At 40.6% G+C, this 15,367-nt stretch overlaps 2 protein-coding genes across 6 annotated transcripts in view; both read right to left on the reverse strand.

Annotated features, from left to right (window-relative positions):
* Positions 1-8,893, reverse strand: part of LOC117502731 (disheveled-associated activator of morphogenesis 1-like) — a 79,897-nt gene extending 71,004 nt beyond the window's left edge. For both annotated transcript variants that reach the window (XM_034161835.1, XM_034161832.1), the window contains exon 1: positions 8,749-8,893. The gene's annotated coding sequence lies outside the window, so the exon portion shown is untranslated. The remainder of the gene's footprint in view (positions 1-8,748) is intronic.
* Positions 8,894-10,304: 1,411 nt separating this feature from the next.
* The window catches only part of ppp1r13bb (protein phosphatase 1, regulatory subunit 13Bb), a 30,390-nt gene continuing 25,327 nt past the window's right edge, over positions 10,305-15,367 (reverse strand). For all 4 annotated transcript variants that reach the window (XM_034161773.1, XM_034161774.1, XM_034161772.1 and 1 more), the window contains 5 exons: positions 15,143-15,280; positions 14,923-15,056; positions 14,643-14,809; positions 13,117-13,316; positions 10,305-12,990 (listed from right to left, as the gene is read on the reverse strand). In XM_034161773.1, coding sequence (XP_034017664.1) covers positions 12,949-12,990; positions 13,117-13,316; positions 14,643-14,809; positions 14,923-15,056; positions 15,143-15,280 — 681 coding nt within the window. In that variant the 3' untranslated portion in view covers positions 10,305-12,948. The remainder of the gene's footprint in view (positions 12,991-13,116; positions 13,317-14,642; positions 14,810-14,922; positions 15,057-15,142; positions 15,281-15,367) is intronic.

Consider the following 15,367-nt stretch of genomic DNA (forward strand, 5'->3'; position numbering starts at 1 on the left):
CAATACTTCTGGCTCACACAGACCTGTTAGTTTTTCTATAAGAAGCCCTCTTATTCTGCACTCTTTACCTGTGTTAATTGCACCTGCTTGAACTTGTTACCTGTATAAAAGACACCTGTTCAAACAATCAATCACACTCCAACCTGTCCACCATGGCCACGAGCAAAGAACTAAGGACACCAGCAACAAAACTGTAGACCTACACAAGGCTGGGATGGGCTACAGGACAATAGGCAAGCAGCTTGGTGAGAGGGCAACAGCTGTTGGCGCAATTATTAAAAAATGGAAGAAACACAAGATGACTGTCAATCTTCCTCAGTCTAGGGCTCCATGCAAGCTCTCACCTCATGGGGTAAGGATGATTCTGAGAAGGCCCAGAAGTACACAAGAGGACCTGGTCAATAACCTGAAGAGAGCTGCGACCACAGTCACAAAGATTACATTAGTAACACACTACGCCGTCATGGTTTAAAATCCTCCAGGGCAGCAAGGCCCCCTGCTCAAGCCAGCACATGTCCAGGCCCATTTGAAGTTCACCAGTGACCAATTGGATGATCCAGAGGAGGCATAGGAGAAGGTCATATGGTCAGATGAGACCAAAATGGAGCTTTTTGATATCAACTTCACTCAACGTGTTTGGCAGATGAGAACAACCCCAAGAAAACCATCCCAACCGTGAAGCATGGGGGTGGAAAGATCATTTTGGGGGGTGTTTTTCTACAAAGGGGACAGGTTGACAGAGCTATATTGAAGGGAGGATGGATGGGGTCATGTATCACAAGATTTTGGCAAACAACCTCCTTCCCTCAGTAAGAGCATTGAAGATGGGTTGTGGCTGGGTCTTCCAGCATGACAATGACCCCAAACACACAGCCAGGGCAACTAAGAAGGGGCTCTGTAAGAAACATTTCAAGGCCTGGCCAGTCTCCAGACCTGAATTCAACAGAAAATCTTTGGAGGGAGCTGAAACTCCAAACCTGAAAGATCTGGAGAAGATCTGTACAGAGGAGTGGACCAAAATCCCTGCTGCAGTGTGCAAACTTGGCCAAGAACTACAAGAAATGTCTGACTTCTGTAACTGCAAACAAAGGTCTGGTATATGTTAGTCATAAATAATGTTAAATAAATAAAAATTGGTATTAGAAGGATACAGCATTTGTTGCTATGTCCAAGAGATACACACAGTTTTAATCTGAGCCTCAGCGAGTTCATCAGACACTAACACAATGAGACAGTACTATTGAACGTATCACGCATTCTCAAATGCCCCTGCGGTACATTTTTACCCGAGGCCAAAATATGGCTATCAGCCACTGCAAAGGCTTTGCGCTCGTCCTTCTGTACTCAGCACAGCTCCAGTCCTTTTACTACCAGGATCTTCAAAGTCACAGTGAACATTCTTGGGACACAGACCTTGGATAAGTTCAAAGATGGCTAACCTTGACCTAGTCTAAGAGGTCAAAAGGTCACATTCTACAAAGTCTGCTGAATGCAACACATTTTGGAAGCATTTTCAAGACTTAAGAGGTTATAGGCGAAAATGTAGAGATTTTATTTCATGCAAAACATTGTCATCTTGTCTTTTTTGGTCAACAATAAGGCATGTTGATTTTGTCTTATGCCGCAATCACACCGCACGCGACGCCACAAATTGCTCTGCTTGGGTGGAAACTTTCGCTGCGAAAATTCGCCTGCGTCATCAAATAGGAGGAGCTTCCATTCCGCTTGCCATTGAGTCAACATGGCGGACCCTGATCACACGGAGCGAGTTGCTGTTCTGTATTTGCTGTGGAAAGCTGACAAACGTCGCCAGCGGCGCTGTGGCTGGGTTCACAATATCCTCATGACACGTTCCCAATTCGGGGAGTTTCATTATTTGCTGCAGGAGCTGCGTCTGGATGACAGCCGCTTTCAGGGGTACTTCTGCCTCTCCAGGACCCAGTCTGAGGACCTCCTATCCCGTTTGCGCGCACATGTAAACAAAGAAAAAACTGGCTGCCCCTGCAGTTCCTCACTCTCTCTCCCTTCAAACTCTCATCACTGTGTTATAAACCAGTTACCATTTCTTTTATCATACATCTGTGTAGTTAATAAAATTATCTTCACGGAAAATTTGTTCACACACGCATGTGAAAAAAAAAATAGCTGCTACTGCGGTGCTGCTCGCTCTCCCCTCAAACTCTGTCATACGTCGTGCTCACAGGTTGGCTGCCAGAGACAGGACATGTCCACATCAAGTATAAACTGCAGACATCTTCAAGTCACTACATATCCAGTCCCTAATTGGTCACAGAGGCACGACAGGAAGAAAAAGTTGCGATTTTTCAACTTGGGGAGGAGTGCAGCAAGACGCAATATCGCACCAATCGCTGAAAATCGCTTCATTCGTCCAATGTGTCGCATGGCTTGAACTTTTGTGGCGCCACAACACGTCCTTCCATAGGGATTACACGCAACCTATCGCCGCCATCGCTCGCTTTGCAAACATGGCTTTAGTCAGTAGTTACCAACAGTGATGTAGGTTCGTCCTTGTCTCATTTTCATCATGAAAAAAAAAAAAAAAAAAAAAAAAAATGGTCGTTGAAGATAATTTGTCTCGTCTGATGAAATTAACACTCGGTCACACTCACTCATTCATATGGTGAATGAAAACCAGTGACTCACAGAAAGAGGACTCGCCTGCGTCTTTTAAAATCAGGCAGCACCCAGTGATGAATCAGATGAGGTCAGTGCTGTTCAGCAGTTATAAGGTATTAGAGTACTCACTCAAAATAAACTTTTCTGTGGTTATCAGTCATTCAAAAAGTTCTCTCTCTAATCTCTCAACCACTCTACACATGCACTGACCTCAGAAAAGGTACGCTACTCTTGTAACACACAAAACATGCTAACGCAATTGACATCATCCAGACAGTGCGGGCTGAAAAATCTGTCACAGAGCATGTTCAATAAACACTATACTAACACTATGTGTTGCCAGAAAAGAGGTTTCTGTCACGTCTTTTCAACTTGGAGCCACGTAAAGACGCATTTGAGAGATGCATTTGCTCCTGACACCTTTGACATGTGCACACGCATCACGCACAAACAATAAATAAATAAAAAAAAACCCATGTCCATGTGAAATGTTTGTTTTGTGTCTGCACGAGATGAAAAGAGCACCTGCTCTGCTACACACAAGAAATGTGTGCAGAGCGAATACAGACCAGAAAGAAAAAAAAAAGTGAACAGAAACCTTGAAGCTACATGAAAATTATTGTAGAGATTAATTTTCTCAGAGGTCAGAAAAAAGAAAAAGGCACACAATCCTGGTAATTTACTGTCCTGTCGTGCTTCAGAATCATTATTGTTTAACTCCAACACTGCACAGACGTATACCACAAAAACATTTTACACATAATTAAAGTGTTAACAGCTGTTATGCATGTATGTCATTTTTGTACTTGTTTAATTTGCTTTCAGTTCTGAGTTTATATAGTCTTGAGAGAGTCTTAATTAAATTCAACTGTATGATATAATCAGTATTTTACTCCAATGTTTTTGAATCTTGAGAGCATGGTGGTCACAACAGTTTGAATCCCCTGTGGCTCAATGTTCACATTCCATTTAGATAAAACAAATTTTTTAGTGTAACTGAGGTCATTTTTTGCTGTGCCCCCAAAATATTCACTGTACCCCAAGCAATTATCACAAGAAGTGGAAATGCTGGTGCATAAATCCAAACTAACAACCGATCTCTTGCAGAAGGATGAAGATTTTTTCCTCATAACAGCCATCAGAAGGATGTAGATGAACACCTACCTCTGTACTTTAATACCACCACAACATCTAAACACCTCACTGACATATGGTGGTCTCAGGGGCTCAGCTGTGTTACAGCTCCTCTTAAATGACATCCAGTGTTGAAAAAATAATTAGGCTATACCGTCCCCCTGTTGACGGCGCTGTCATTAGTGCTCATGTTCTGTAGTCCTTAATGTGAACCAACCAGGGAGCCCAGACCTCCTCACTGTAATTCCAGGCCTGTGAAACCTAACACTCATTAACCCAGCTCCTCAAGAGAGCTTCTGAAGCATTTTATGAGTTGACAGAAAATCAAGGACATATAAACAGCACTGCTTCTAAACTATTGTGAGATTAATTATGATTTCCTCTCCAACTGGCACATGGGGATCAGATTTTAGCCTACAAGGAAGGGTTTATCTCTGTAATAATACCTTGAGAAATATAACATCCATTTTATTTAGCAACTTCTTTAGCAATTTTATTTAGCAAATGTGGGAACATTTCTTGGATATATGATTTTATTTGTTATTTTTGGGCATTACAGATCTTCCAGCTTCTGCTGTCAAAGGTGAATGTCATCTATATTGAGGAAAGGACACAGAGCAATTCCAGATGGCAGGTCAGATAGTCATCTAATCGAGCAATCAACAGAAAATAAACGACTAAACATTTCGTCATTAAAATTCCTGAAACACTCAGGTTGTGCCTTCTTCCTTGTGATGATGTGCGGCTTTGCCTCCTTTTATCTGCCAAGACAGTTGTGTTTTCACTCAATTTAAATTTATCAAAGGGTCACAGCGATGTTACAGGAGTGCAAATGATTCTGAGACAATTGTATCAATGAATCATTTATTCATTCTTAAGTGGAAGGTTTTATGCCGCTTCTTGTGGTGAGCTTGTTATACTAATGCCCATAAATGACTGTGATGTCAAAACGAAGAAGCAACTAGTGGCAGAGTTTCCTTGAGTCATGCTGCAAGTCTCATTTTCTTCATACCATAGTTTAGTGTGAATCTCCCTTTGTAAAAAAAAAAGAAAAAAAAAGAACAACAAAAGAAACTCTCAACCATCTGTGTAAAAACATCCATCCTTCCCCATCTTGAACACCATCTGCTGAAATCTGCCACATTTACTCAAAAATGTTCATGTGATGGACGGAGGTCATCAAACCATCGTTTAGACTATAAAACATCAGGAAATAGTTCATTTTGGGAAATGGTTTGATTTTCGCAGGACAAGGTGACATCTTCAACTTACTTGTTGTGTCTGACTGGCCAACCAAAACTCAAAAGGTATTCCATTTCACAAAAAAACAAAACAAAAAAAACACAACAACAAACAAATAATAATAATAAAAAAATATATATGAGCTATAAACTTTCCTGCATGCAGTTTCAAGAGTTTAACCATGTGCAATGTGCTTACTGGGGCAAAACAAGATGTGTAATTTAAATGTCAGGGCCTGTCAGTGCTGATCAGTTGCCAGCCAACTCCCTGTCTGAGTATTAAAAGTGTGGACAAAATAACAGCATAGTGCACCATGTCAGGCTTCTGCCATGTTTGCAGTGAAAACATGCCTGCAGATCACACCATGCTAAGCTCTCGCATAAGGCAGCAGCCATTTACAAGCACACACAGGCCCCAGTGATTTAGAGCTTTTTAATTCTCCGGAATGCAAGCCTTTCTGTGATAAGTCCCCAACAGCCGAACACTACAATGATTACACACTCAGTGTCCAGAAAAACTGACATCTCACTGTGAAATGCAACGCAAACACAATGTGACAGAACTGCAAATTGTGATAAAAATCTATTTTTCTGGTCATTGAACACACAGTGTAACTGTAGGAAATTAAATATTTCTATTCATTAGCAAATCATAAAATTACATTAACATTGATGAGGTTTCATCAAATATATGACTCATCAGCTTTTTTCAATTTTACATAAATCGTGAGTTCATATAAATGCCGTGCAATTGTAGCTTTGGCAAAAGCCTAAGTGTGTATCAAACTGCAGTGAATGATTAGAGTGATAATGCCAGCTCCTCCAGTTTGTTAACTCAATAACTCAAACACAAGACATGTCAATCTCGCAGGTCTCCAAATTAAAATGGCATAATGAGGAAAAATGGATTAAATTTGATGCAAGCACTTGTTTTAAATTATGTACAGTATGGTATGTTCTGTCCATTTGTAGACATCCTGCCATATCCTAGGGTCCACTGGTCATACAGTTTTGGAATGAAATTATTTGCAAGCGAGAAACAATTATGTTATGTTGGTAGCAAAGAAAAAAAATGCACCTACTACTTAGCCCTCCACAAATACTGAGGTCAAATAAAGGATTTTAGGCTTCAATTAGACACAGAACCCAACCTTCTATGTGATCCAATAGACCATGCGCACTGATGTCACACGCAACATGCGGCTTTGTGTACGCAGCCATATTGGATGGCAAGCTCTGTGTACACCACAGCTTGGTTGATGCTGGATTGTCAGTGGATGGCCAAGCTAATTTGTCCAATATTGCTAAAGCGCTCTATCCTGAAGATCAGAAGAGGTATTTAGAGACAATACAGAGAATCAACATGAAACCCAACAATATTTCTCTCGAGAAGTTCACCAGTTTTATCGATTCTGAACAGAATCCAGACATTCTCAACTACTTTATTAACACTCCATCACCGTACACAGGAGAAGACCTGAAGACATAAATGTTTGGATGTCTACAGCTTCTTTGCAGGTGGATGGGTGCAGAATGTGGTCATCAGTTGGGTTACTGATGACATCTCAGTAATAAAAGCAAAGTAAGCACAGCAAAACTTGCCTAAAACATCATTGTATAAACTGGATATTTGAACTCACAGGACAAAAACAAAAGTCCCAATGTTTTGTATGGTTTTCCATGTAAGTAATAAACACCGTATATAATGGATTTTCACTCACATCGGACAAAACGTCCTGTCCGACTGCAATGCATTTCCATTCAAAACCCCTCCCATGTACCGGACAAAGCAGTCTGGACGTGCCCAGTAACGGAGGTATGAAATTAAAGTTCAGCACTGACTCTCACTGATTCCAAATAAAGTGTGCACTGTATTTCTGTGATTAAAAGCCTGGCCATTTATTTTTTTTCCAAACTGTGCTCAGACATGGGACCCGCAGTTTGACATGCACCTGCTAAATCAGACACTGCAAAGGCTGTGATTTGTCATTTTTACGTTTTCACTCATTCCTCTCTAGTCATATTTTAAAAGTTTTTGCAGTGTGCCTGCCGATTACATTTCGATCATGGATCAAATACATTTATCAGAAAAGTCTGCAAATATGACCAACTTCACAACATGGAATGAAAAAACTACAAAGATGCTCAAATGACCCACAATTCAAGAAGTGTACACCTTACCTTTGGTTTGGAGATTGATGACTGTAGAAAGAAGAGCTCATTGAGGGACAAATTAATACAGAAAAAGCATAATCCAGAGAAACTGCATAAAAACACAACAGAACTTTAAAACGGTCACTTTTCACACCACTCTATCAGCGGGAAAACAATAAAAATGTACCCTGGAGCCCTTCTTTTGATGCAATCTTAAGCATAGCAATAAAACACCATGTTGGTACAATTTGCGTAGACATAAAGTGAAAGAGCACACCTTCTAAACATAAGGTTCAAGTTGTTGTCCAATATGGCTGCATAAGCACATATCACGTGATCTGTGGCATCACCTGCACATTATCTATTGAACACTATCCCTGAAAACAATCAGAAACACACATTTGACCTTTAACCCAGATGAAATGCTGTTTGCAATATGTCAATAACAAGTCACAAAAAATGCTAAATTGAAGAGACAAGCTATGGCGCCACCAGGCAGAGGCTTTGGAAATGAATCAAACAAAAAGTTATTTCAAGCTACATGTAACTTCAACACCACACGTTTACACAGAACTGTCCAAATTACTTCCTTGATCATCAGTCAGGGAGCGTGCTGGTGCTGCGCCTTCCCACACCTAGCCCACTCCAAGACTAACTTTCTTCTTGGATAGCAATCCCCATGGCAGGCAACTGGTTCATTATCTCCTCTTAAAAGTAACCATTTATCTGCTACAGCATGGTTAAAAATGGGCATCCCCTTGGCTTTCTCCAGCTGCTGGGGCCTTCAACAATGCAGCACTTGTGCATTGGATCATGCCAAGAGAAATGGGCCACATGGCCAAAATGTCATAGCTGACATTCCCTCGCAATACAAGTGATATCCATCGTCTAAGTCTCCCTTGACACAAAGTTAGTCCAACTGGTACCCAAGGATTCTCCGAAGAGACCTAGCACCAAAGACATCTAGTGGTTGTCTTAAGTCATTGATTTGCATCCAATTTTCACAGTACCAGGATCCGAAAGACTTTGACTTTCATTCTCCTGCATAGATATTGGCATCTGTCTAAAGAATCTGGTTGAGTGCCAAGGGTCAATTACATACATCCAATTAAATCGAGAATGGTTTATAAAACAATCTACAACACAAAAATCATGACTGTATAATTAATCCAAAAACCTGCATGGGGAATGTCTGGCCAATGTGAAGACCTGAAGCGACTAAAAAATAGGTTTAGTGAGACCACTGCTCAGGAGCCAACAACCCTGAAAGAATAGAAAACACATGACATCATCTGGAAGTGATAAGAATGATAAGGGAAACAAAACTTTGGACTGCTGAAGCTCAGTTCGCTCGGTGGACAGGTTATTTTATCCCACAGACTGAGCTGGAAAACAAAATGCAAACGTCACCTGAGCCCAAAGTGTCGGCTCCGGTACGGAGCAGGTTTCGCTTAATGAAGCTGAAGCTTTGTGAAATAAACTGGCTACAGCTTCGCTCGCACCGGTTTGGCTAACCACCGGCTACATTAAACAATTCAACTCCGGGCCAGGTAAAAAAAAAACAAACAAAAAAAACTCTTACCTCGTCGCGCTGAACATTTTCCTCGTTAAACCACTGGACGACTTCATTAAACAGGTTAAGTTAATAATAACAATTAATAAAAACGAAACGCCGCATCAAACAAAGTCCAAAACAGACAATCACCCGACCGGTCGGACCGGGATGCCTGTGACGTCACCGCAGCTACTGCGCATGCGCAGTTCATTTATTCAACACTTAATGCTGTTGTAGTAAAATAAATTAACCAAAACACACTAAAATCCAAGCGCACATCACTAACATTTATAGTCAAATATTACTTCATTTAATCGCAGCTTTCCCCACAATGCTTTCTGGTTGTAATCGCCTGTTGCATAAAGTTTAATTGGCTTTGCTATATTACATAAAGCGGTTATTAATATCTAAGAGTCCCTTCCAGCCCGGCTTAAAGTTTAGATTTACATAATTACACCAGATACAAAGAGGGGCATTGATGTAGAATACAAATAATTTAAAATCTTCAATAATTCCATCTTCCAAACTTTTACAATACAACATGCATTTTCAATACTGCTACCTTTGTTGTATTTTAAAGGGGTCACATTGTACAAAATAAGGTTTTAACCTACAGTTTATTTTTTACAAACATTGCGTTAATACTGCCCAAATTCCAATTCTGTGCACAGCTTGAAGGAATTTGCAAATCCCAAAGCGATTGGTTTTGCAAGTTGGACCATATTGGAAGCATTCTGTGAGATATGTTTCAAAGGCATTAACCCTCAGTGCTAACCCAAAGACATTTCCAAGAAAGTTATGTGTGAGGTCGCTGGACAGCTGAAATCTCACCTTAGAGCCTCATATACAGTCTATGCTTAGAACATTATTCCAACATAAGCTTGCAGTACTTTTCTGGAAGTGGCTGTCAGTCAGATTGGGTGCACAACACAAAAAGATTGGCTTTGGTCCAATTTAAGATATTGGTTGTAAAACTTTTAAAGTAGGTGACATAAGACACAGAAATCTAAAATTAGTCTGTTCATTTCAGGAATTGTTGCCATAATATAATTTTGGGATGGTACTGTGAAACCCCAAGGATATGAAACTAAAAGCTAGCGCACTAATTTTGCACAATATGATCCCTTTAAATAAGTTCAAATTTATATCAAGGCATGGAAAAACTCTGGTAATTTTACTGAAGAAAAAAAAAAAGAAAAAACAAAATTGATCATTTGTGGTCTCTGGATTTCCAGTAGGATTACTGAGAAATCTGTCTCAGACAGTATAACCTGGACAGATTAACCAAAGCAAGGTTAGCACCCAGTAAGAACTCTAGCGTCGGAGTTGGAGGGATAAAAAAAAAAAAAAAAAAAAAAAAAAAAATTGTTCTCCAAAGTTGAAGATAGCTTCAACTGCCACCTAGTGATTTACACTGTAACTGCATATATATTTCAATTTCATATTAAAGTCTTGTTACAAGTTGAAATAAGCATCATAAGACAGTACACTTCCAGGTTTTATGAATTAAGAGGATAGAAATCTTAGAACCCAGCATAGTTGATTTGCTAGCGACATTAGAATCATTTCATAAATACAAAACATGTCATGCCATAGCTTATTTTATTGTTCACATTTACAGAAATTCATGTGAGTACAGCTTTCTTTTTAATAGAGAAAACCCACTTGTCCATACAGCACACAGATATATAACATTTCCTCACACTGTGTACAAGTTTGAGCCATGATAAAGGCCGGGCAACTTACACACTTGGCATAATATTCATTCAAGGTTCATAGGTCTGTAGAGTTGTTCAGTGACGGGGTAGTTAACACGTGTGTTAGTGTTACCGACGTGGCACATACCTGAAGTTGGGACAGGAAGAAGGAAGACAACTGGGTAAGGTCAGGATTGTCTGAAGCACATTTAAACTTCTTTCAGACTTTGTTTTTCTTCAGCTATCGATCTGTGAGGATGAATTGATCATGTTTACGTTTGTCTAAATGTTTGACTGGCTATAAGTGAAAACTGAAATACGATCACGAGTCGAGTGGTGGAACAGTGTCAGCAGCACCATGTTGGTCCTGAGAAAAGTGCTTCAAGTGTCAGATGGGGTTTCTCACATCCACAACAAAATGTTTGGGGGGAACAAAATAAATCTACCGTGGTATGCAGTTAGATGGATGTCTTGTTTATCAGAAGAGCAGCATTAAAGTCTTTCCAGTTATAATGAGCCTGCTTCCCTCGTCAGAATACAGAACACATCTTATAAAAACAGCATTGATGCAATGATGGATACTTGAAATGAGCAAGTTAAAAACCATTGCTACTGTAAATACCTTGACTGGTATTTTAAAAAACAAACCCTCAACCTGGCCAAGTTTGACGCAAAATGCTTCCCAAGTAGCAACTAACAACTTGTATACAAGTCCAGCAAAACATGGGCATTATAGTAGTCTGCAGAACTCGGCACAAGTTGGGATAGTTTGGGGGTAAACGCAGTACACCTTTAGACAACTGGATCCCAAAAACTGGATGCAGAGTTGTGCTGAAGTTAATCCGAGCTACACAACATGACTATAAGGTTAAAGCAGATAGAGTTAGTTCAGAGTTTGACCAATTTCGCAAATTTTATTTCAACACATTCACAGCCAGTGTCGTAGACCGAATGGTCCGACCCTAAAAATCAGTCCACCTTTTGCTTCTGCACATGCTTCATTTCAGATCACAGCAGCACGTCTGAGACGGAGTCTCTTCACCCAAAGCAAACAAATGGATTAATGGGATTATTAACCATCAGATGATAAAGGTAAAACCTCTTAAATCATTCTAAAGTCTGTTTTACCCAGAAATGAGGCCGTTTTAAGCAGAAATGAGGCAAAATTCCGTGACGCTTTGAAATGTCCGAAGCACAGTGAAGGCATCAGCTGGCAGCTCGTTTAGCCACTGGGCTGTGATCACTCCGCTGCCTTTTATGATGAAATAATGCTGAATTTATGTGGAAATGATTGTTGTACAAAAGCTTCAGATATCTGTCGCTGAGATAGATGATGACTGGAGTGCAGTCTGAAGCAGAAACGAGGTGTTAATCCGCAAACCGCGTCATCGGGGGGACAGATTTTTGGGGGGACTGTTCGGTCGGCGACACCTGTACAAGTTTAACCAATTTTTCCGGCAGTGTTGAGCTATACCAAGCAGTATACGGAGCTCCCCATGAAGTACTCTATTTTCAAGATTTGCCGAGAAGCGACTTGGGACTATTCAGTGCCAAGTTCAGCCAGGTGAGAGACCTGCTTAATGAAATTGCAAAAGGAAACAAAATCATTGTGCTTAACAGTAAATTACAGTTTAGTATCATAATACTCTTGGATCCATTTTGAACTGACAGAACTGGAATGCAAAAGTCTTTTAAAAATAAAGTTAAATAAATTGGACTTTTTACCTCACTATGCTAAAATTCTGCATTAGCTCGTTAGCTGAAATGGACCAAGGATTTTTGTTTCTATAGCTTGAACCAATACTGGTGATAAACAGCCTTTTCAATTTAATCTTCTAAAATTATCCTCGGACCAATACAAACATTTTGAAGAACTTCAAAATCCCATTTTATGATGAATTAATCATTACACATAACATTCGTGTAATAATCTCATGTTACATTTTATCTTTTGCCGGACCTCTATAATTCAGGCGGGTTCTGAGGGGAACCTGTTCAAAGAATCGACTCCACACTAATTTGGTGGTTAGATAAGAGAAAATGAACAGACGTGCCTGGTACAGAAAAGTTACCAGTTGGCAGTTTCTTTAAATGCCTTCAACAAATTATTTCTCTGACAAATATCCAGAACTTGTCACCCTTCCACATAGTAGTGTCATGTAAATATAAACGTAGGCTTCATGTGAGAATGAGATTACTGAAGCCGTGTTTACACCTCAAGAAATACTGAGACAATGGTGTTTTATTTTTCTTTGACGTTTGATACAAGGCTGACTGAGGAGGGGTAAAAAAATAAATCAAAGTGGCACAGTCACAGAGGAATATGATGAAAGATGAGACTTCAGGATGGAGTGATTTAAAAGAGGGATGTGTTTGGAGTGTTTGTGTATGAGATGTTTCTGTGTTGGCGAGAAGCACATAGCTGGGGAGGTTGTGGTGTCTGGGAGAAGACTGAGCGCCAGGCTCCTTTGTTCTCGGCTCTCCGTTTGTCAGTAGTGCAGCTGTTAACAAAAATCAGCAGCGGGTACCGCTATGCTAGGGAGCGCTGACGAGGCTTGATCCTCGGATAGAGCTGCAGGTGAATTAGACATTAAAAGAGAAACGTTTAAGGTAAAAACTTCTTCAACTCCACTTGCATGCTTGAGACTAAAGAGCTAAAGTGTTTGTGGATTTCATTTATTTATTCATTTATCATTACCCCCAGCAAGTTGCGTGGCACGTAGCCCTCGTTGTCTTCAAGTCGTGCCCACCACCAGTCTGTTTCACTGTCGTCCTGTCCCCGTAGAATGGTGATGGCGTCCCCCTCGTGGAAAGACAGCTCATCAGCATTCTGAGCTTCGTAATCCCACAGAGCGTACACTGTCCCCTTGTTCATTAAACCCAGCTTCTCTTGCACACCTTTCACAAGGAACGTCAAAATAGGTCAGGGTGGTGTGCTCACATGACTGATCTCCTCAATGCTCATTACCATTTGCCTTGTGCCACCAACGTCTGCCTGGAGTGTCATCTAGACCTTTGGAAGCCAGTACCCATGGGTTTTATAGGTTAAGACGACATCTATTGGTGATTCTCCACATTACTAAGAGTTTTGATTCCATTTGAACAAACCAGTGATTTTGTTTGTGAAGAAAAACTGAATAAAAATCAAATTCACAGGCCAAAGACAAAATTTGGTCCCAATGCTTGTAAAATGGCTTCTCTGGGGAAATGGTTAAAGATACAGCTATGGTTATTATTACTTTTAACCGGTCTGCTCTGTGTCAGCCTGATCCCGTCAGATCTCAGAAGCTAAGCAGAGCAGGATCTGGTTAGTACTTGGATGGGAGACCTCTTTGGAACACCAGCGGCTGTGTGTGTTTCTCCAGGTAAAAGTGGAGTTGCGTCAGCAAGGGCATCCGGCGTAAAACTTGTGCCAATTACCAATGCGGATCTGGCTGTATCCACTGTGGCGACCCAGAGCAAAACTGGGAGCAGCCGAATGAGCAACAACAACTTTCACTTTTGATATTCTGTGTGCTTCTTACCCTGTGTGCTTCTATACAATGCTACTGGAACCTCAATTTCCCTAAGGAAGTCTTTCCAAGGGTCAAAGTTCTGTCTAATCTAATCTAAAACAGTAATACGAAGTCACAGGTCACCTTTCTTTTTGGTTACATGACATTTGACGTTGGCTGATCATGAAAAGTCAAACTCAAGGTCATAAATGTAACTCAAACAGTCGAGAAGCAACATGGTTTAACATGGTGGAATGGTTGTATGTTTGTCAGGCATTAAATTTTTTTTTTTGGACAGATTTGATCAAATGTTAAGGTCACACAGAACCATATACTATGGTGTCACTGAATCACTTTTTTTTTTTTTTTTTTTTTTTTACATGACCTGGTGTCCAAGTTGTAAGGTGTTGGACTTGCACTCTGAATGTCTCTTTTTATTTAATTTTGTTTCCCTTATTTCTGAAAGCAAATTCCAGTATATAGCTGCATGAGTATCTGGCATAAGTTTTACACAGGATGCTGTTCCTGATTTAACTCCACTTCTACCCAGAGAAACACAATCAACCCGATGGTCTTCCTTTGCAGTTTCCCAGCCAAGTATTAATTCGGACCTAGTCTGCTTAGCTTCTGAGATCTAATAGGATCCGACATACACAGAGAAAACTGGCTGCCTGACAAACACAGAATAATTAAAATGACATTTGTGCACGGACTGATAGCTGACACTCACCGTATAAGAACTGAGAGCACTGAATATAACCCTCCTCCATTTCCTCGCATTTATCTGCAGCCGTTTCCACATCACTAATAGTGCTGGCAAAAATGGCTGCTCCAGACTCGACCAGTAACTTGCAAAGGTGAACGCTATTGCACGAGGCAGCACAGTGAAGAGGAGTCCTACTCAACAAATACACACGCAAAAAAAAACAAAAAAACATAGAAAGGCAAATCATGCACAGTAAAACTAAAACTCTGCGTAAATTAATCTCTTCATGCGAGCTGGGACTCACCATCCATCGCTGTCTGCAGCATTGACATTTACGCCAAAGTCGAGCAGGAACTTGACAATGTGGTGATGTCCTGCACATACGGCGTTGTGGAGAGGCGTGATGCCCTCATCGTTTGGAGTGCTTGGATTATCAACCTGGGAATAATAAAGCTCCAGATGAGAGGAGTATTCATCCTCCATGCAGAAGCATGCCCACACACGTGCATTCAAATACAACACACCTCGTAGATGATCCTCTGGACCAGGTCAAACTCTCCTTCCAATGAGGCATCCAGCAGCAGGGCCAGAGGGTTGAACTTTACCCTGAAGCTGTGGCCAGTGCGCTCAGAGTTGAGCTTCTTCAGATTTGTACGCTTCTCCTATAACAGATATAAAGTGATAAACTACATTCATTTCTTGAAATCACATTTAGATCCTCTGGAAGCAGTCAGTATGCAATGTTCTCA

This window comes from Thalassophryne amazonica, chromosome 21 (assembly GCF_902500255.1).
Source record: "Thalassophryne amazonica chromosome 21, fThaAma1.1, whole genome shotgun sequence".
Classification (NCBI taxonomy): domain Eukaryota; kingdom Metazoa; phylum Chordata; class Actinopteri; order Batrachoidiformes; family Batrachoididae; genus Thalassophryne; species Thalassophryne amazonica.